The 22,467-nt window shown below is 39.9% G+C and overlaps 2 protein-coding genes across 2 annotated transcripts in view; one reads left to right on the top strand and one right to left on the bottom strand.

The window, feature by feature from the left end:
• Positions 1 to 6,183, bottom strand: part of hk2 (hexokinase 2) — a 33,003-nt gene extending 26,820 nt beyond the window's left edge. Inside the window, exons 1-5 of the mRNA XM_061672940.1 lie at positions 5,944 to 6,183; positions 4,875 to 5,037; positions 1,914 to 2,062; positions 482 to 601; positions 101 to 196 (exon numbers count right to left, since the gene is read on the bottom strand). Coding sequence (XP_061528924.1) covers positions 101 to 196; positions 482 to 601; positions 1,914 to 2,062; positions 4,875 to 5,037; positions 5,944 to 6,003 — 588 coding nt within the window. The 5' untranslated portion in view covers positions 6,004 to 6,183. The remainder of the gene's footprint in view (positions 1 to 100; positions 197 to 481; positions 602 to 1,913; positions 2,063 to 4,874; positions 5,038 to 5,943) is intronic.
• Positions 6,184 to 15,288: 9,105 nt separating this feature from the next.
• figla (folliculogenesis specific bHLH transcription factor) lies at positions 15,289 to 20,649 on the top strand. Its single transcript, XM_061671141.1, has 5 exons — positions 15,289 to 15,477; positions 17,183 to 17,329; positions 17,407 to 17,496; positions 17,972 to 18,124; positions 20,635 to 20,649. The coding sequence occupies exons 1-5, from the start codon at positions 15,292 to 15,294 to the stop codon at positions 20,647 to 20,649; spliced, it is 591 nt and encodes a 196-aa protein (XP_061527125.1). The 5' UTR covers positions 15,289 to 15,291.
• Positions 20,650 to 22,467: the final 1,818 nt, after the last annotated feature.

The following is a 22,467-nucleotide window of genomic DNA, read 5'->3' as shown; positions in this document are numbered from 1 at the left end:
AATAAACTGGTCATTTTTCTGCACATTAAAAAATTTTAAAAGTGTTATTGTCCTCATTTGTTCATGATCATCTCATTTGCAAGATCTGCTGCACACTTACCCCTCGTTTATTCACAGATCTCTGCAGGAGGTTGACAACATCTTTTCCTTCTACTCCATTTGCCCTGAAGGCCTTGGTCCAAGAAATCAATATACTCTGAATAAGGATATAATGAAGTCACATACATTATACATACAGACAGCATAATGTTTTAACACTTAAGAACTAACCACAATCAGATACAGTATATCACAAATTATCGGTATAACAAATCATTATTGCAAACAACAACGAAAACTATGGTAATTGCAAATACAAATTCAGGGTCGTAGCTCTAACTGCAACTGTGCTGGTATAAAGAAGTGATATTGGTCCATGGCAAAACAACATTTGGACTAAGGCCCATTGTTTCTGATAGTAAATTTAGTCATCATTTCTCACCTCGTCCAACTTGCTCTGTTGACAAGGAAAAGAGAAGGTAAAGCCTAGAGGAAGCTTTTTGTCTTTTATTCCTAACTTCTCCAGGAAATCAGCCAGGCATTCAGCTATATGGTCAAATAACTGAAAGAAAGTTAAAATGACTGATAGAATAAGGCAGTGTGCATTAGTGTATATTCATTAATGTGAAAAAGACGATAGCACCTCCCCCCATTCACAAAATTCACACTCAAAAGCACTGGATAGTGCATATTAAGAGTCTTGAAGGACAGATATGGAAATGAATCAACAATACATGGCCAATTGACAACTCAGGTGTCATAAAATACAGCTCTAAATTTCAGCTTTAGAAGTAGGAATGACCAGTTTTATGGTTAACCAAGAAAATGAAGTCACAACAGACAACCACTTAAACAACAAATTAAAGAATTTCTTAAGCGGCTGAAGATTGAGGATTAAATAGGCTACCCAGAAAAAAAATATTACTGCACAACTAAGGTGAGCTACCAGGAGGGAATTCCAGAAAGGAGGTTCAGCAAAATATAACTCAAAACCAGAACTCTGAATAGACTTGAAACTCAGTATCCGGTTTCAGAAAAGGTTTTCGGCGATTTAACCTGACACAGACTGGAGACTGTAAGGTGGTGGCGTGAGAGAGTGTAGCCAGACAGTATCAAATAAGAGTGTGTAAAATGAATAATGAGAAAAATGAAGAAGGTTAAAGGAAAACGGGGGATGAAATGGAAGTTAATAAAGGAGAAATATGGGGCTTCTCCTTTGCAGGAACTTCCCTAGCGAACCTAGTAGCTTAAGTTCCCCGTTTTCCAACCACAAAAAAAAATAAAATAAATAATACTATACGGAAGGCGGCGGCACAGTAGCCAACTGGTTAGCACATCTGGGTCACAGTTCTGAGGACCCGGGTTCAAATTCGGCCTGCCTGTGTGGAGTTTGCATTTTCCTGTGTGGGTTTTCTCCGGTTACTCCAGTTTCCTCCCACATCCCAAAAACATGTATGGCAGGTTAATTGAAGACTCTAAATTGCCCGTAGGTGCGAATGTGAGTACAAACGGTTGTTTGTTTATAAGTGCACTGCGATTGGCTGGTGACCAGTTCAGGGTCTACCCTGCCTCTCGGCCCAAGATAGCTGGGCTAGGCTCCAGCACGGCTGCGACCCAAGTGAGGATAAGCGGTACAATTTAGTGTGCTCAATTAACCTATCATGCATGTTTTTGGGATGTGGGAGAAAAACCACGAAAGCACGGGGAGAACATGCAAACTCCACAAAGGTGAGGCCATATTTTAACCGGCGTCCTCAGAACTGTGAGGCAGATGTGCTAACCAGTTGTCCATCATGCCGCCCCACTGCTATAATTATTAGCGCTAAATTATTTTGATTAACAGTCGGTCACATGTATTGTGGAGTGTGTCTAACCTCGGATCCGCAGCCTCTCTTAAGATGTTCAGGAATAGTATAAATCTGATTTTCCATATCCACCTTTGGCTCGCCATTAGCCATAACTGTAACCAGAAGCACCCGGAAGGTGGATCCACCAAGGTCAAGGGCCAGAAATTCTCCTTGTTCTAAAGACAAAAGCAAACAAAAGATTTTACCATTACACTACATCATAGATTTCAAACTCAAGGCCTGGGGGCCAGATCTGGCCAGGCACATGATTTTATGTGATCAGCTAAAGTAAGTCATGTACTTCATGATTCTTGCTCAAATCTTTATTATTGCAAACTTTATTCACTTTCAATAATGTTGAGATCTTGCAAGCATTTTCTTTGTTACTGAACCCTAACTGACGCTGATTGTAATTGTCATGGAGAAGAAAAAAAATGTTTTACCACCCGGAAGAAAAATGCAAATAAGCAAGGGTCAGGTTAAATAAAAGTGAAAAGAAAACGCAGGGGATTAGGAAAAAAATCCTGAAATATGAGGGGGTCACAGCAAATAACAAAAAAAAAAAAAAAATCTGTGAATAGGTGAATCTGCAAATGCCAATCCGCCAATATGTAGGCGTTCACTATAGAGGCGTAACCATTCGTTTCAGTAACGATTTGATTCATATTATGATTCGTGGTTGCCGATTCAATTCAAGGATGATATTGGTTCATTTAGAATGATACGATCCGAAACAATTCAGTGGCTGGAAATCGATTCAGCAACTTTTTTTGCCAGAAATTTATCCAGTGTGACTGTGAAATAAATACCTGAATACTGGACAGTGCAGGTGAAATTTCTTGGATCCTTGTTGTTTTATTATAAGGGAATCGGATAAAAACTAATTATGGCCAGCAAATATAAAGATTTTCTTGATGTACTTTCCTTTTATGTGTCTTATTGTGTACCGTACTGTATGTGTTTTCTAACAGACTATGGTCTGCTTAATAAAAGTTGATTGATTGTATTGTTTGGCAATTAAACAATGGAGAAACAGCACCTTATTGTTATTTGTATTATTTCAGCTATGATTTTACTTGTTGGCCCAGTTTTTGCCTCGAAAAGAGATGTTTGATGTTAGAATAATAAGGGGATGGGGTCCTTGGAAAAATGTCTCCACTGTAAGGAGTCCGGCGGCACGGTGGACGACTGGTTAGCTAGCACATCTGCCTCATATGCTTGCATATGCCTGGGCGGCCAACAAACCCGAATCAGTTACACCAGTTTTGTCAGATTGCGAAAAGCTTATGGAAGGATATCCAAAACATTTGACCCAAGTCATACAATTTTAAAGGAAATGGTATCAAATACTAATGAAATGTATGTAAACTTTTGACTTTGAGGAAAGTAATGAAAAATTGTCTAAAAAGAATCCTCTAATTATTCTGGCATTTAACGAATGGAAATAATTTTGGGAATTCTAACTGACTTAAAACAGGAAAGGTTTAGTCCGATTTCATGTAAGAGAGTGAGGGGGCGGAAAAGCTGTTGTGTCTTTCATTGTTTACACCTCTATTATATGGTACCTGTATACAGTGTTCACAGAATACTTAATATTTTAATTCTCTCTTCTTATCAGTTCAGTTTATTTTGGTGTAGCTAGTCTGAAAATATCCTCCATTTAAGACGGACAAAATAAAATCCCTTTGAGCTGGTCCTGAGCTTTTACTGCAATAATTAAGTTAACTGGCCCTGATATTACATTTTACAAAACTGTATAGATATTAGACTTTATACCGATCTGATCGGCCTGATCAGTATTGGCCGATAATTAGCATTTTATACTGATCAGCTTTAATGTCATAAATCGCCGATCCGATCAATGACGTCATTGATCGGCTACGCAAAAGACATTTACTCCGCGTCGCCATCGTGTACAGTATATTTGAATCCAAAAGTTTGTTTATTTTTAGCCTTGTCACGTGTCTTTTGACGTAGTACTGTAAATATCTGACTGCCAATAAAGTTATTTTAAAACAAAACATGTCAGCGGTGTGGGACAGACAACACGTTTGAGACAGACAACATGTAATGCCTGGATCAGACTACAAGACAACTTTGGTCTTTCACTATTGCACTACGTCAGACTACCGCAATAAAATCTTGTATTCCGATACCACCGCATCCCGTTTTTTACGATCATTGGGCTTCATCTTGTAAACTCAAACGCCGGATACAATCGTTAATATGGCGACAACAACAATAATGGATCGCGCCGTGTGTTTATAAGAACAAAATGGGAGAAAACGTGTCTTGGTGGTCACCGGCACTCGGGAGAGGACGTTCGTTTAAGGCTTGCTTGAGGTATGTCCACTTACTTTTAATACAATACAGCTCGCAAGCAGGCAACAAAACATTATGTAGCCTAGCAAGCTAGTGCGAGCACTAACTGTTGTAAGCGAACATGCAGGCGTTCTGTCGAATCATGCTCGAAAGGTTTGGTGTGTGTGAAGTAATTTAATTACAATAAGGTAATTACAGTAAATTAGCACCCATTATTTATGTCCTCTTGTATAACGTTGGTTTGACCTGACTGATTAGAATACAAGAGCTAACTAGAGCAGTGATTTCCAACGTTTATGGAGCCAAGGCACATATTTTACAATTGAAAAATCTCACAGCACACCAACAAACAAAAATGTCACAAAAAGTGGTTACATTAATTACTGTATGTACTTCCTGCCATCTTATAGAAGACCATTTGTTCTGTTTGTCACTATGCCTCACTGGCATAAATATATGAACAAAGATACATTATTTATTGTGAATTTAAAAAATAGCAATTAAATACACAAGTATATACAGTAAGTGAACAAGTCATTTAAATAGACACATTGCTCCATCTTGTGATCGGATCGGTGATTGGTTATCATTTTTTTTTTTTAACTCTCATCAGCCCCAAAAATCCTGATCGTGTAAAGCCTAATAGATATAGGATAAGAGGATTACCTGTCCCATCTGGAGTTGAGCGTACATAAGTTGGCAGCATCTTTACAACAGCCGTGGGGTTGGTGTCTCTGCAAAGGCCTTTGTCCATTTCTCGTCGAAATCTCATTGATATATCCATCAGCGTTTCATCAGGCAGCTGAAGATAGTGCAAGTACCTGTCCAACTAAACAGTTGGAGAAAAGGGACATGTTTCCTATTATCTACTGTATATTATATAACAACAAAAACATGTTCAAATAACACCAGTGTATATTTATGTTAGAATGGGAGTTTAAATCCTGATTTAATTAAAAACATGTCAGTTGCAGGATAAATGTTTCTGTTCTGTCTTTCTTCGCCTTGTCAAATAAAGCACGGGAATGTCACTTTGTTAAACAAATGCTGATAGAAAGCAATCACACTCATATGATTTATAGTACAAAGGATAAATACTCAGCATTAAAATAACTGTCAGTGTATTCCCAACACATGCTCTTTTTTAGCCACTGAACAATGAATGTATCTACCATGCACAAGAGTGTTTGACGCAGGGGAAGGGTGAAAATCTGTAAACAAAAGTCACACTTCTCACTTGTTTTATTTTGGAAAATATGATCGCGTCTCTATGTCTGACTTCCTGCCATGCTTTTTCTACTCAGTAGTGGGTCATACTACCTTCGTCCCAGTCTATTAATGTTGAAAAAGTACTTTTGAAACAACGTGTAAACTTCAGGTCTGGAAATGAGCTAATTTACACGAATAAAACGTAAGAGGGTTCGTTGAGCAATCGCCACTTGACGGACAAAGCTTAATAAGGACAACAAAAGTCATATTGCTATTTAAATCCTTCATACAAACGAATAGGTAACTTGTAGTTTCACAGTTGAAATAACAGTAAGGTTCCTCACAGGTGAGCAGCACCCAGATTCAAGATTTTCCTCTCAACAGGTGACAACGACGTTATTTGAGTGTACAACCTTGTAAGTCTTTTTACCCGTTTGACCAGTCTTCACGGTGAAAAACCTTACGGAGCATTCAGTCTTCCAATTTTTTTCTTATTTTTACAACAATTACCACTAGCATTACTCACTTTCTGATCTTGATCGTCATGGAGTTCGGCGCAGTAGTTCGTGAGCAGGCTAGAAGACATGGTTGTTTGGGATTTAGTCGGTTTTCCTTTGAATAGTTAACTACAGATAATAGTTTTTAAGTTAGTAAGTCAAGTTATATGTTCAAACACCGCCCAGTTTCTTTTGCTTGCGTTTTAGTTATACACTTTTAAAAACAAGAAAAAAAGCTTCCGGGATTTGGTAATGTCACGTTACTTCCAATCGCTTATTGGCTGGGAAGGCAGAGCGTAATTTCTTTTCCCTTTTCTTTTTTCTTTACTTTTTTAAATTAACTTTACAATTTACAAAAACCAATAACGCTTTGGGGGAATCAAAAATAAATAAATAAATAAAGGTCATATGCAGTCTATTTACACATAAAAAATATTGTTATCAATACAAGCAGTTTCAGTTTTCATAGCATTTTGTTTCAAAGAATGTCTGAATGTATACCTATAATGCTTGAAGTCGTTACTGAATATAATAATGCTGCGATACATTTACCTTGGAAGTGGGAAGTTGGAGTTGGGAATGACGTCACAGTGTTCCATTTTCCAATTTTGAAAAAAAAAACAAAAAAAAAAGATGGCGACCTGCGCGAAATCTATCTTGCGTTTGCCTTGTCCGAATACAACCTAAACTTCTGGACAAATATGCGGTCCTTCTGCAACCTTCAAACACGGTGGATGAAGAGGAAACACAGAGACGCAGAACGTAACCTATATTTTGTTTCGGCGTATTTCATTGTTTACAAGTCAAAAGGGCGTTTGTGTTGCTGTCTTCCTTTCTTGTGTTAGGTTTTAAATGTTATTGTGCCATATTCTTTACTGAAAAACGTTTTGTCTCTTGTCGAGAATAATCCCTGGAGGAAGACTTTGAACAGAGTGGGAGAGCATGATAAGTGCTCACAATGGCCAACCAAAACAGCTTCCCTGAGCGCTCTCTCAACTTCCTTGTTTTCCCTCGTTTTTCGCGGTTAATGGGGACCAGAACCCCCCGCGAAAGGTGAACACCCGCGAAGTAGGATTTGCCCCCCTAGGAATTTTCGTGGATGTGTATGTGAGTACCAGAATGTTTAAAATATGTAAACAGTATTTATACTTTAGATATTTGAGACAAAGATTACAACAGTACACATATTTACTTAAATCTTTAATTATACCAAACCCATAATGGCGTGCCACAGATGCATAACTTCTGCCCTCTTTGATCAAATCTAAAAGTTTCACTTTTTCGCTCTTGGGCACCCCGGAGGAAGTTTTCGCACGGGCACAGCGCATCGGCGACATTGTAAGGGCTTGCTTAACTAATTTTAAAAAATTATCGCTTAAACAAGAAAAGTTATTGCGAACACAACAGCGTGGACGAGACTGGCGAGACACAACAAGGGAAGATGCTGGGTGAGGCTGCGATGATACGCAGCCAATCAGCTCACGGGATAAACCCACTCGTGTTCTCATTGGTCGATGACGCGCCGGGAACCAATCACTCGCCTTGCCTTGTATGAGTCCCCGTACAGTACAGGCATGTACAAAGCCTCCGAGTCAACTCGTCTCTTTGTTTGGCATGCAGGGAAACCTTCTCTCGCGCGCATCAACATGAAACAACGCGTCTTTCCACGATATGGCTGTATTTTTTTTTTTTTTTTTTTTAATGAATATTTTGGAAAAACCGGCGAAGCACTGAAGCCGCAAAATGTGAAGCGCAAAGTGGCAAGGGAACACTGTAATCCTATATAGCTATTACTTTATAGAAAATCAATATAGTATGATATTAAAATCAGAAATATTCATATATACAATTCATTCTTCCTATATATGCTAATACAAAAAGACATTATTAAATCAGTAACAGCAGTATCTTGGATTTTAGTGGAATGACTACAACAAAACAAAAACAAGTATAAAAACACCATATACAATATAAATGTATTGTCCCACATAATGATTATTGATACTACTACCTCATATTTTGGTATGATTATTTGTATTTGTTTTTACACTGGTTGATGTTTGCACATTGTTTCAGCTCCACACTCATCGGTTACTTAGTCTCACTCCATTATTTGATATGCAGATTATTATTATTTTTTGGTTCTGAATTTTTGGATTTGTCTCTAAATTTATACTACCTCTTTCTTGAAACATTTTCAGGATGAAGTACAAGTGGAGGCACCTACAAGATCGGCAGAACACCTGGATCGATGCACTGATGATCATCATAATGGTGACTTGTTTTCTGCACAACATGTGCATGCGTCATCTGCCTCACAGTTCTGAGGACCCGGGTTCAAATCCGGCCTCCCCTGTGTGGAGTTTGCATGTTCTCCCCTGTACTTGCGTGGGTTTTCTCTGGGTACTCCGGTTTCCTCCCACATCCCAAAAACATGCATGGTAGGTCAATGGAAGACTCTAAATTGCCAGTGAGTGCGAATGGTTGTTCGTTTATATGTGCCCTATGATTGGCTGGCGCCCAGTCTAGGGTGTACCCCGCCTCTCGGCCAGAGTCTGCTGGGATAAGCTCCAGCACGTCCGCGACCCGAGTGAGGATAAGCAGTTCGGAGAATGAATGAATGCATGTGCATGAGTGATTTGGAGATCTGTCAGGAACACCCAAATGGATGCCCAAGACAGGCAGATGAAAATGAGTTGAGGACACACTGCAGATGTCATGAGGCCATGCTGTGAAATGATCCTGCTCTTTCTTAAAATGTTCTGTAACACTGTAAATAGCTATCAATAATGCGCTGCTGTCATTACTTTTATTCCTGCGAATAAATATTTTACTCAGTTATTTGTGTGATTATTTACTGCAACGACTCCCAAGTAATACAGTTTAATAAAATATTCCAAAAACACAACATAAGATGAAAATTGGGTAAAACAAAGTTTCTCTTGGTAGTAAGGTAGTGAACATTGTACAAAAGTGTAAACATAAAATGTAAACTGTAAGAAAAGTGTTATCAATAGAACTTAAAGTTGATCTATCAGTTGACCCATCACCCTCAAACCCTTGCTGGGCTGACTTTAGTTGAGCCAGCAACCAGCAACTCTTTGTGGCACCTTTGACTTGCCTCTTTGGACTCATGGAGGAATTGGAGGGCTTCCACCTTCGACAACATCATGATGTCTTCAGGTCAATAAGGAACAGCATCTGGTCCCTATTAAAGCCTTCATTTTCAAGCATGGCAGGAGGTGAAGGGATGCAGGGGAGCATTCACCTCCAAGCTCTCTGCAAGACACATGAAAAATTGACTGTTGTGTTACTTTGATTATTTTTTTTATAACCTGTTGTGATGTGTTTGTCGTCAGCCATAACCGGCTTCGCCACAGTGGTGCATGCAGTCGTGCTGATGTATCGTGTGTTTTCTAAAACAAACGGGCCAGGAAAAAGTGTTCCCCGGTGTGGCTCCAAATACAGGCGAGCGCTGATGTTAATATAGACTGGAGGGGGGAAACGTTTACATTGCAGCTATTTTTTTGTACCACAAATATTTGGGAATAAAAATTGAATAACAAATTATGTTGTATTCAGATTAGGGATATGCGATGGTCATTGAAAAACAACTGATCATTTCAAACAGTATTCAGAATATGGATCCCTAGTCCAGATGTCATTCATTGCTACACAGTACGTTACCTTTAAACATTATCCACATAAACAGGATGAGAAAACAAATAAAAACGAGATATCTAGCACGAAGGCACCGGGCTAGGTCTCACCATTGTTGGCACGGGCTGCACTGTAGCTCACATATACCACATGAAAAAGGTATTTTGCATTTTGCACTCCAGCAATAATATTATATACAGTGGGTACGGAAAGTATTCAGACTCCCTTACATTTTTCACTCTTTATTATAGCCATTTACTAAAATATTTTTTTTTTCCTCATTAATGTACACACAGCACCCCATATTGACGGAAAAAAACGGAATTGTTGACATTTTTGCTGATTTATTAAAAAAGAAAAACTGAAATATCACACAGCCATACGTATTCAGACCGTTTGCTCAGTATTTAGTAGAAGCTCCCTTTTGAGCTAATACAGCCACGAGTCTTTTGGGGAATGATGGAACAAGTTTATCACACCTGGATTTGGGGATCCTCTGCCATTCCTCCTTGCAGATCCTCTCCAGTTCTGTCAGGTTGGATGGTGAATGTTGGTGGACAGTCATGTTCAGGTCTTTCCAGAAATGCTCAATTGGGTTCAAGTCGGGGCTCTGGCTGGGCCGTTCAAGAACAGTCACGGAGTTGTTCTGAAGCCACTCCTTCTTTATTTTAGATGTGTGCTTAGGGTCCTTGTCTTGTTGGAAGGTGAACCTTCAGCCAATTCTGACGTCCTGAGCACTCTGGAGAAGGTTTTCGTCCAGGATATCCCTGTACGTGGCCGCATTCATCTTTCCCTCGATTGCAACCAGTCATCCTGTCCCTGCAGCTGAAAAACACCCGCACAGCATGATGCTGCCACCACCATGCTTCACTGTTGGGACTGTATTGGACAGGCGATGAGAAGTGCCTGGTTTTCTCCACAGATGTCACTTACAATTAAGGTCAAAAAGTTATATCTTGGTCTCATCAGACCAGAGAATCTTATTTCTCACCATCTTGGAGTGCTGGTGGAGGGCTGCAGTGATGGTTGACACAGATCTGGCCAAGGTTACAAAAAAAAAAAAAATAATCTGCGGCACTTAAAGTTGCTAAGAGCATAGTGGCCTCCATAATCCTTAAATGGAAGACGTTTGGGTCGACCAGAACCCTTCCTAGAGCTGGCCGTCCGACCGAACTGAGCAGAAGAGCAGAAGAGCCTTGGTGAGAGAGGTAAAGAAGAACACAAAGATCAGTGTGGCTGAGCTCCAGAGATGCAGTCGGGAGATGGGAGAAAGTTCTAGAAAGTCAACCATCACTGCAGCCCTCCACCAATTGGGGCTTTATGAGAGAGTGGCCCGACGGAAGCCTCTCCTCAGTGCAAGACACATGATAGCACACATGGAGTTTGCTAATAAACACCTGAAGGACTCCAAGATGATGAGAAATAAAATTCTCTGGTCTGATGAGACCAAGATAGAACTTTTTGGCCTAAATTCTAAGCGGTATGTGTGGAGAAAACCATGAACTGCTCATCACCTGTCCAATACAGTCCCAACAGTGAAGCGTGCTCAGGACCTCAGACTAGACTGAAGGTTCACCTTCCAACAAGACAATGACCCTAAGCACACAGCTAAAATACTGAAGGAGTGGCTTCAGAACAACCACATGGCTGTTCTTGAATGGCCCAGCCAGAGCCCTGACTTAAACCCAATTGAGCATCTCTGGAGAGACCTGAAAATGGCTGTCCACCCTTTAGTGCCAAGGGGTAGGTCTCACCTGATCAATCATGTAACATGTGTACACAAAACATTCCTCATTGCATCATGAAACATCATTAACATCATCAAGCATCATTAAAAACACACAATGTATTCAGTAAATAATATTTAATTGCTACTCCCCTATGAAAGGTCCTATTAATTCATCTATCTCACATATCAGTGTGGGCACCAATGATTGTGGGCTCTTAACCCTTAGTTACCAAAAAATATATTATAAGCTGTTACAAATTATATATGTTTGCTAATATGCAATGAGAAAGCAAATGCGGATAAGACTGTATTGGATTTTCTGTCTAGAAAACATTTGCATGACCTTTTAATCTCTACTTTGGCTCCATCTTGTGGATAATTAGTGGTTATACAAGACCGGTGACCTTTATTTCTGGCTCCCTCTGGTGGACTTTTGTAGCATACTTTTTTGGCACCATCTGGTGGACATTTGTAATATCTCTAGTTAATCGCAATAATAGTTTTCTTAACCTGTATCCGATCAACACTGTAGCAACAACATAAAATATATTGTGGTAATTGTACATATTTCTATAAATCGCAGTTGGTGCAACCAGCTGCTGATGCACTCCCACACCTGTTGGCAAGAAAGGTGAACAAAGTATTTTTCTCCACTTCACACTGTAGTAATAATATGTTTAATTTTCATGCATTTTTAAAAATCATTTACAGGAGGTGCATTAAGCAGTGGTGGGGCTGTTCATAGCTGGTCGTCTGCTGACTGGGACCTCACAAAGGTCCCACACGCATGCACACACACACACACACACACACCCAGCTGTTCATGCATAATCAAGTTGAAAATGCATGTGTTATAATTGTAAATATACTGTTATTATGCAATCAAAATACCATTGATTGTGTTGTTTATGTTGTATAGTGGGAAATCATTGTTTAGATATTTGAGCCATCATAAAAGCAAAAAAAAAACTTGGCATCAAAGTGAAAAGACAAATTCAGCTTGAAATGCATTGTTTCACAAAAATCGATTTCCCCCCGTTTTTTTCTTGGAAACGGGTATTTTGAAGAAACTTACCTGTCAACTGCTGTTTACTATCCATCCATCCATTTTCTGAGCCGCTTATCCTCACAAGGGTCGCGGGAGAAGAAAATGGATGGATGGATATCTGGGAGACTAAAGTCGTGCATATATACATCTAATAGTTGAGAAGATTTTGACTGCTTGTTTTTTTATTTGTATTTTATTTGAGCGGTCTATGGTTGGATTAAGTTTTGTAGCAAAGTCACTCCCTATAATAATTGTTGAATTAGCGGACAAATTTGTCAGATGTGAAAAAAGTGGCTTGTCAATATTAGGGGTGTATACTGTACATTAACTAATGTGTATGATTTATTAAATATAATTGTATGAACTATGTATTGTCCTTCTGGGTCAATTAATGTGCTATTTAGTGTAAAAATTAGTCTATTAATAATTTGTACTAAGACTCCTCTTTTTCTTCTGTTATAAATAGCTGAAAAAGTCTGACTGAAATTTAAATCGGAAAGGTACTTTTAGTTGAAAAAAAAAGACAAAAATAAAGTAATTGACATCTAACAGTCTGGAAAGGGCTACAAATCCATTTGACAAGCTTGACAAATTGGAGTCGGCCAAAGGATCACAAAAAACTGCAACAAAATGCCACGACTCAAAGAAATTCAAGAAAAGACGAGAAATAAAGTAATAGACATCTATCAGGTGCTGGCACGGTGGACGACTGGTTAGCACGTCTGCCTCACAGTTCTGAGGACAGGGGTTCAAATCCTAGCCGCGCCTGTGTGGAGTTTGCATGTTCTCTCCGTGCCTGGGTGGGTTTTGTCCAGGCACTCCGGTTTCCTCCCACATCCCAAAAACATGCGTGGTAGGTTGATTGAAGACTCTAAATTGCCCGTAGGTGTGAATGTGAGTGCAAATAGTTGTTTGGTTCTATGTGCCCTGCGATTGGCTGGCGACCAGTTCAGGGTGTACCCCAACCTCCCACCTGAAGATAGCTGGGGTAGGCTCCAGCAACCCGCTATTCCTCAAGCTATAGGACTCCAGCGAACCACTGTGAGAGCCATTATCCTCAAATGGAGAAAACATGCAACAGTGGTGAACCTTCCCAGGAGTAAATTACAGCAACGACTTATCCAGAGTTAAAAAAGGAACCCAGGAGAAGATCTAAAGAACTGCAGGCCTCTTTTGCCTCCGTTAAGGTCAGTTTTCATGACCCAACAATTACGAAGAGACTGGGCAAAAATGGCAACATCCATGGCAGAGTTCCAAGGTAAAAACATCTGATGACCAAAAAGAACATAACGTTTGTCTTATTTCTGCAAAAAAAAAAAAAAAAAAGCACCTGAATGTTTCCCAAGACTTTTGGGAGACTATTCTATGGACTGACGAGACGAAAGGTAAAATGTTTGGACGGTGAGTGTCTCGTTACTAGGCTTTACAGGATTTATGGTGGTTTAAAAAAACGATAGCTGATCACCAATCCAATCACAAGACGGAGCAATGTGTCTATTTAAATTACTTGTTTATTTACTGTACATACTTGTGTATTGTATGCTGAGTATCTTTAAAAGTATTCTCTAGTCCAGTGATTCCCAAGCAGTGTGCCGTGGCACATCAGTGTGCCATGCGTGATCTTCAGGTGAGCCGTGGGAAATTATCAAATTATACTCAACTGCTCAAAAAATTATTCATTTACCACAAATAATGTATCTTTGTTCCTCTATTTATGCCAGTGAGGCATAGTGACAGGCAGAAGAAATAAATGCTCTTCTATTAGACGGCATGAAGTACATATAGTATTTACTCCGTATTTTATTTACATTTTGTGACATTTTTGTTTGTTGGTGTGCCGTGAGATTTTCCAATTGTAAAATATGTGCCTTGGCTCCATAAAGGTTGGAAATCATTGGTCTTGTCAGGTCAAACCAACATTACGACATGGCAGAAATAATGGGTGCTAATTTACTGCAACTGGATTACTTTATTGTAATTAAATTATTTCACACACACCGAAACTTTAGAGCATGATTCGACACAAACGCCGGGATGTTTACGTACAACCGTTAGTGTTAGCACTACCTTGGTAGGCTACGTAACGTTTTGCTGCCTGCTTGTGAGCCGTATCGTATAAAACTACGTGAACATACCTCATGCAAGCTTTAAATGAACGTCATCTCCCGAGAATTTAGTGCCATTTTGTTCTTATAATACGTGTCGCGGTGCCATTGCCATGGCAACGAGTGTATTTTTATTCAATTATAGTCTCATTTTAGTCATAAAAATGTCGTTTTGCCATAACTATGGCGAAATCTTTTCATCAACAAAATTAACGCTGGCCAAACTAACCTTTTAAAAAAAAAAAGACCAAAAAAAATGTGGTATGCACTTGGCTGCCTACTTCTACCCTTATATCTGTCTCCTGTCTCTCCTCATTTTGTCTTTGCAGGGATCATGACGCTCCATCTCTTGGAGTTGCTTAGTAACTTAGTATCTTAGTCTAGTAACTTAAGATCAAATTGGGGTGAATGTGGCCCGCGAACTCAAATAAGTTTGACACTCCTGGTATAGAACACTACGATCCAAACCAAAAGGAAACGCCTCCAGACCACCTCCTGCAATGTGCCGGAATCATTGGTCTTTTTTTTTTTTTTTTTTGGCGTCCACACATGGATTGCGATGACGACTTTTGACCCTCCGAGTTTAGGGTCGCCGTAGGTACGCAGCTCAAAAGGGGCGTGTCAAATCGAGCTACGCATGACGCATGATTTTCTTTTTTCAAAACCGGAAACGACCGAACCGTATTTGGGCTTGGCGGCATTTATCCGCAGGTGTGGACCACCGTCTGATTACCAATGTGCAGTACAGCAGCTGCTGTCTCGGCCTGAGGCTGTGACATTTAATCAACGACCACCGGGAACTTCGCATGACCGCAATTAGACGTCACTCGATAAAATGAAAGTACCCAAGCAGGAGTTAATGAGTGACATTTTGAAGCGACTGACGGGTGAATCTGCCCTGCCGGCGTACAGCAACATTGAGAAATTCAAACGAGTCAACGACGGCTTCTATGTAGTTGCTGAGGACTTTAACGAAAGTGTGAGGAAAAGAGAACAAGTCAATGCCAAGGAGCGGCTTCGGGTGAGTGAGGAAACGCTAATTTGATAGCTGTTAAATCACTATACAGCAACAACTTTAAGTCAAAGCACTTAAAAGCTAGCATTGGGTAGAATAGCTAGTGTGCGTGTGTGTACAAGACCCTTTCCAAAAAAATGTAATATCATGGAAAAGTTTATTTTGATAATTCCATTCAAAAAGTTAAACTTTCATGATTTATGAATTCAGGACCAACAATTTCGATTGTTTATTTGTATATCATTTGGGCTTCCTCATCAGGAATTAAAAAAAACTGGACCACTGAATAAATATTTACTTCTCAGTTTTTGTAGCAAAATAGAGAATTTAGGGTCACATTAAATCAATCAAAATATGATACTTTCAAAATATGTTAATCTTCAATACTTGGTTGGGAGGGATTGCCTTAATAACTGGCTCTTGAGGCAATCAGCCTGTGGCATTGCCTGGACGTTATGGAGCCCAGATTTCCTTGATGTTTGCTGTCAGTTCTTCGTTTTTGGGTCTGACCCTCATTTTACTGTTTATAATACCTCATAGATTCTCAATGGGGTATAGATCTGGCGAGTTGGCTGGCCAGTCAAGCACTGTGATGGCATGGGCATAGTGTTGCACTCAGTTTAAAACATTTGACTCTCTCTATATATATATTTTGTATTACTCTTTTGGTGGTTTTATGAGCTGGAAGCCCACATTTATGTAAAAATAAACAAATACTTGTGGGCTCTGAATCTATGAAAGTTTAACCTTTTGAATAAACTTAGATGATATGAAAATATTTGGGAATGTGTGTGTGTGTCCTGCAACTAACTGGCGACCAGTTTAGGGTGTAGTCCGCCTTTCGCTCAAAGTCAACTGGCATAGGCTCCAGCGTCCTGTGAACCTGATCAGGATAAGTTGTGTGTGTTGCACCTGGCATTAAAAATAAACAATATTCATGTACTGTGAATTTCAAGATTTTGGTGTGCAATATTCTTGCGTTTGACTGAATTCTGTTTCTCACATTGTGCACGCAGTGCTGTTATTCATTGTATAAGGAGCCATGACACTTAAAAAAACAAACAAAAAAAAAACACCTTTTTGCTCCACTTGAATAAGGGGTTTTGCATTTGGGTCTGTTTTTATTCCTTTCGAATGCCCTGATTTTTTTTTTGAATGGTCGTCGATGGCGAGTGTTGTCGGGTCTGAGTGCTCCAAGCTGGGCTACCATGCGGCGCACACCTGTGCTACTTCATCTCATGCGATCGATTCTATTGATCTCCTGCTGGTAACCCTAACCCTCGTGTGCATCGAATGCAGAGTTTCCCTAACGGCACAGGAGAATACACTGTCTTTGAACACGCGTGATAACGTGTCCGCAGGAGGAAGGAGCGAGTCGGCAGTTTGAAACCATTTCATTCTCTTTGCCCACACAACTTCCCGGAAGACAGGAAGTCATTGGTTGACTGTTGGATTTTTGGGTACTGTCCTTTAAGACACTATGAACTTGGTGCAACACTACTTCAATCATATTGGCTCTCTGAGGGTAACTTCCAATGTGGCCCTTGACAAAAAAAAAAAAAAATTGACACCCATGGTATATTGTTTCTGTACAATGCACTATTGTTCTATCAGGGTTAATGACAAACTAAATTGAGAATTGATTTGTGGTTGCAACTGAAAGATGGAGCTAAATCTCATTCAGATCATTTACTGTGATTTCAATTTGCAGATACGGAACCTTAACACAATGTTCTCGCGCTTGAAGCGAATGGTACCTCTGATGCGACCAGACCGCAAGCCCAGTAAAGTAGACACACTTAAAGCTGCAACAGAGTACATTCGATTACTACTTGCAGTTTTGCAAGACACGGACACTGTATGTCATCTATACTTTTACACTCGGTTATAGTTAATTGTTGAGTAGCTCAAGTATTGTTGCTTTGTGCTCATTAGACTGAGGGCAGTGAGACAGACTTCCTGAAGAATGCTATTGCCTATGGTCAGACTGAAGCCTTTGACAGTGATCTTTGGAGAGTGGATGACGTAAGTCTCTACTTTACTTTTCTGTTTTAAACTGATTTCTATAAGCGTTCAGAATTTTATTGAAATTAAATTTGTAACCAGGTGGTCCGCAGGTACTCTGCATGGTTGGTATGTCCTCTGACAAAATGAAGATTTTCAAATCACAATGGCTGTTAGATGGCGTCTTGACACATTGTCTCACAACCAGGCCGTCAGCCTTTCAGCATGTTATTTCATTTGGTGTTTTCGGTCATTGTTTCACCGGTAAGGTGAGGAAAAGGCAACTTTAATCAAAACGAGTGTATTCCTTTTTTATCTCAGTGGTAGCGGTTCAGATGCTTGCTATAACGGTACTTGGTGTGATGGTATTTGGAGCTTAGAGTGGCAAGATTGCTTAACAGTGGGTTTTTGACAAAACTACTGTCATGTTTACACATTCAAATGTATAAACTTGCATAGACAAGGAATTTATTTTTATACGCGTTTTCCATGACAGTTTCTGAATATGTCGGAGGACCACACTGAAGATGGCTTCACCTTACCCTCTGAATCAGGAACAGAAGATGGAGATATGACCAGACTGGTTTTACAACATTGTGCGATGCCGGCATACCAGTTCATCATTCAAGTAATGCCTGACCAATCTTCGGTAACTCGTGTGTTGTCCATGTTTGTTCTCCTGACATAGAATTAGTAGTATGAAAAAGTATTTTATACATGCTGTCAACGGTGGTTCAAATAATGGGACACCAAGCGGGTAGGTTACTTAGCGGGGGTAGGGTTTGTCTGATACAGCAGATGGTCACGGTTAGTTGTATAGCCCGTAACTACAAGAGACTCAAAAGGTCTTCACAGGCCCACAGACTAATGATTGACATCCCCTAATCTGAGATACTTGAACTCTTCAACTCTCATTCCCAACCAGGAGAGGGCACTCCACTCTTTTCTGACTGAATACTTTGGTCTCAGAGTTGGTGCTGATTCTTATCCCAACTGCGTCACACGCTACTGCGAACTGCTACGTGAAAGTTGAAAGGTTTGATGAAGCCAACGGAACCACATAATTGCAAAAAGCAGAGCTGTAATACTGTGGTCACCAAACCTGACCCACTAAACGGCTCGGCTGTGCCTAAAAATTCTGTCCATAAAGATGAAAATAATCTGTGACAAAGGGCAACCTTGGCGGAGTCCAACCCTCACTCGAAACTACTCAGACTTACAGCTGGCAATGTGGTCCAAACTGTGACACCAGTCGTACAGAGACCAAACAGCCCAAATCTGGGGGTCCGGTACACCGGTCAACCGCCTTCTCCACATCCACAAAAAACATAGACTCGTTGGGTGAACTCCCATGCATCGTCGAGGGCCCTGCCGAAGGAGTAGAACAGGTCCACTGTTTTACAGCTCGGATGAAAACCACACTGATCCTCCTGAGTCTGAGATTAGACTTCCTTATAGACCCTCTTCTCAGAACCCCTGAATAGGCTGTACCAGGGAGGCTGAGGAGTATTTTATTTTTTTTTATTTTTTTTTTTCCCCCCTTTGAAACACACCCTCCGGTCTCCCTTCTTAAAATGAGGGACCAGCACCCCGGTCTGCCAATCCAGAGGCACTGTCCCCGATGTCTGTGTGATGTTGCAGAGGCGTGTCAACCAGGACAGCCCAACAACATGCAGAGCCTTCAGGAACTCTGTGTAGTCTTGAGTGGTGTCTTTTGAGTGTACACAGACTTCAGGTGCATTTTTATTTCGTCCAAAATCAAATCTGAAAGTAATTTACTTTTAAGGGTGATTTAAGATTTTTAAATTACAAAACTGTTTTTGGATCAGTTTGTGGTACATTTACAGTTGAAATTTAATAGTGTAGACCGTTAAACATTTTGTTGGGCTGGCGTCAGTTGCAATTCTTTGCTAGAGCCCTACTGGGTTTATATCCAATTAGCATTTCATTCATGTATTCAGGACCTAAACTGTTTAGCGATTTATAGCCCTGGAGCAGAACTTTAAAATCTATTCTAAAGGTGACTAGAAGTCAGTGTATAGACTTTAGAATTGAAGTAATCTGCTCTGACCTCTTAGTTCTGGTCAGAAACCGAGCTGCAGCTGTTTAATGCTCTTTTTAGGGAGTCCAGTCAGAAGACCATTAGAGTAGTCAAGTCTACTTGAGATAAAAGCATGGATGAGCATCTCCTGGTCTGCTTGACACACGTAAGCCTTCACTCTGGATACGCTCTTCAGTTTTAGTAATTGATTTAATGACTGAATGGATAGTGTTCCGATAGATTCTGACCTGACTTTCAACAAACTGCCAAGTTCTTTGTCTTGTCAATTTGATGATGGAAGGTGAAGAGGTTGCAATTGAGGCAGCGCCACACAGCCATTTGCAGTATTTCAATGTTTCAACAAATGTTTGTGTACTTTTTTTGACAAAGGCTGACCTTGGAGTGCGTACATTCTGGTACTTTAGGGACAAATGCTTATTATAGCTCAGGCGTTCTTTTTCCAGCCTACTGTGTAGCTCTACCATGCTGTGATGTTTGACTCATATTGCCCAAAACCTGTCAGGTTTGTGTATCGCAAACTGGCAGCAATATTAAAATGCCGGCTGACTGAGACTATAATCCTTCTCTACAAATTGCACCACATACTTAATACATTCAGGATCCCACCCACTAAAGAAGTATTTGTTAGGGAAGTTAATTACATATGCTGTGTAAACCCTGATGTCAAGCAGCATACATTTGGCAAATGCTTAATGAGGCCTATGCTTTCCATGCTGCATTAAGAAACATTACAAGATAACAGCCCTGTTTGTTTAAGTGTTGTATTTTAATTGCATGTTTTCCTCCCCAAAGTGAACTGACAGGTAAAAGTGAATTTAAGCATTATAGTGCCCTCTTGTGGTAAAGTATTTCACTACGGTTTCATTCGGCGATACTCGTGTAGCGTTGATGGCGTCGAAGATGGTTGCACGCCAAATTATTCAAACCACATTCACAATCATATTTTCTCCAAACGTAGACTAAGCAATCAACCAACAAAACGAGTAATTTAAATCTCAATGAAGTACAGTACATGGTAATTTTTTTTAATCAAAAGGCAATTGAATGTGGTGGTTTTATTGGAAACGATGTCAATTCATCTTTTTTTCTCTCCTCAGGGGTCGTTACTATGAAGAAACATTTTCAGGAAGGTGCGGTTTTATCTTTTACTTTTGCAAGTTGAATTGTTTGACATTGGTAGTTACTATAAAATTTATTTGTTTTCTAAGCAACATTTATAATGTACATGAATTCATTTGACAGTGAGCCTGTAGGTCTATAGAATGTTTAGCACTTGCTGTACCATGTGCAAGTTACTGTAAATGGGTAAGAAATTACTTTAAGCTTTTGTGGATTAAGTTAAATGATTTTTCTTTACAGTTTCTAATTTTCAAGTCATTTCTGTGGTGTCCAGTTACTTGACAAATGTAAAAAAATAAAAACATTAAACCAACTGGAATATTATTTCACTTGAAATAAATTTTCAAAATCTTTTTATATTCCCCCCAACTGTTCAATATTGTTCCTGAGAGTCAATTTAATTTGTTTGATTACAACTCATGCAGGACAAACTTGTGAATTTTCTGTTATTTGAAATTGTTTTTTTTTTTTTTTCCTCCCCCCACAGCACCTTGTTTGGGTATCACTAGCGTATGTTACAAGTTTGCAACCTTTTATTACGCTTGTTGGTTGGGCTGGGTCACCAGGAAGGCTGTGGGTCACAAATTTCATGAAGCCTCTCCGATTTTAATGCATGACACGACACGTGGCATTTTGTTGCAGCTTTTTTAGGTCTTTTGGCTGACTTATGTTTTAAGTAATTTCTTGATTGAACAGGTCTGGAGGTAATCAGTCTTGGGTGTGATTTAGTGGAAATGTTCTACGCTTTTCCAAAATATGTGATTAGCTATAGTTGATTCAGAATTGGGGCAATTACCTTTTCACACAGGGCCAGTTATATTGAATTTTTTTTTCCCTCAAACAAAATTGCCATTTAAAAAAATGCATTTTATGTTTACTTGGGTTATCTTTTGTCTGTTAAGTGTTTGAACTTAAACAGTGGAGAAACTGCAAAAAAAGCTGCACTGCACTGTAAGTGCCGCGAGTTCAACGCTAATTTTCATTACCTCGTCAGTGGTGTTTTACATTCATCGTATGCCAGCTTTGAGCTACCGAATGTTTAAAAATGGTTTTTAATTTAAATAAAAAAGACAAGAAGGCTGTGTATTTCAGAATTATCTTTATTTGCCAAGTATGTCCAAAACACACAAGGAATTTGTCTCCGGTAGTTGGAGCCGCTCTAGTACAACAGACAGTCAATTTACAGAACACTTTGGAGACATAAAGACATTGACAAAAAACAATTGTGCAAAAAGATGCAGAGTCCTCTAGCACTTAGAGCAGTTCGAATGACTAATATTGCAGTAGACCGGTGCAATGACCATTGTGCAAAGGGCGCTGAGACTTCAAGGAGTGTATGCAGTTTAAAGTGACGAGTAGTGCGATCATCTGGGATAATGATGGTTGTGCAAATGTTACAGATACTCCTCAATCGGTGTGCAAATGGAGCAGATGCTACTCTGGCATGAGTGGCCAGAATATGCAAATAGTGCAGCATGGCGAGAAAACTACAGTGAGTGCACGAGTAATGCATAATTGGCCCCACAGAAATGTGACAACGAACTCAAGTCAAAAAATTGCCAGCTTATTGTAATGGAATTATAGGTTAGGTGTTTAAGAAGTTGATCGCAAGAGGGAAGAAGCTGTTGGAATGTCTACTAGTTCTAGTTTGCGTTGATCGGTAGCGCCTACCCGAGGGAAGGAGCTGGTGACCGGGGTGCAGACGGTCCGAGAGGATTTTGCACGCCCTTGTCTTAGTTCTGGCAGCGTGCAAGTCCTCAATGGTGGGTAGGGGGGTACCGACAATCCTTTCAGCAGTTTTGATTGTCCGT

This window comes from Phycodurus eques, chromosome 3, assembly GCF_024500275.1.
Source record: "Phycodurus eques isolate BA_2022a chromosome 3, UOR_Pequ_1.1, whole genome shotgun sequence".
NCBI lineage: Eukaryota > Metazoa > Chordata > Actinopteri > Syngnathiformes > Syngnathidae > Phycodurus > Phycodurus eques.
Note: the sequence above shows the minus strand (reverse complement) of the source record. Positions and strands in the feature narration are given on the sequence as shown.

Excerpts from the sequence above, each read along its gene's own strand:
- figla (XM_061671141.1), top strand. The coding sequence starts at position 15,292 with ATGAAAGTACCCAAGCAGGAGTTAATGAGTGACATTTTGAAGCGACTG. Across the intron at positions 15,478-17,182 it reads ATGCCAAGGAGCGGCTTCGG|ATACGGAACCTTAACACAAT; the intron begins GTGAGTGAGGAA and ends TTCAATTTGCAG. Across the intron at positions 17,497-17,971 it reads ATCTTTGGAGAGTGGATGAC|TTTCTGAATATGTCGGAGGA; the intron begins GTAAGTCTCTAC and ends TTTCCATGACAG.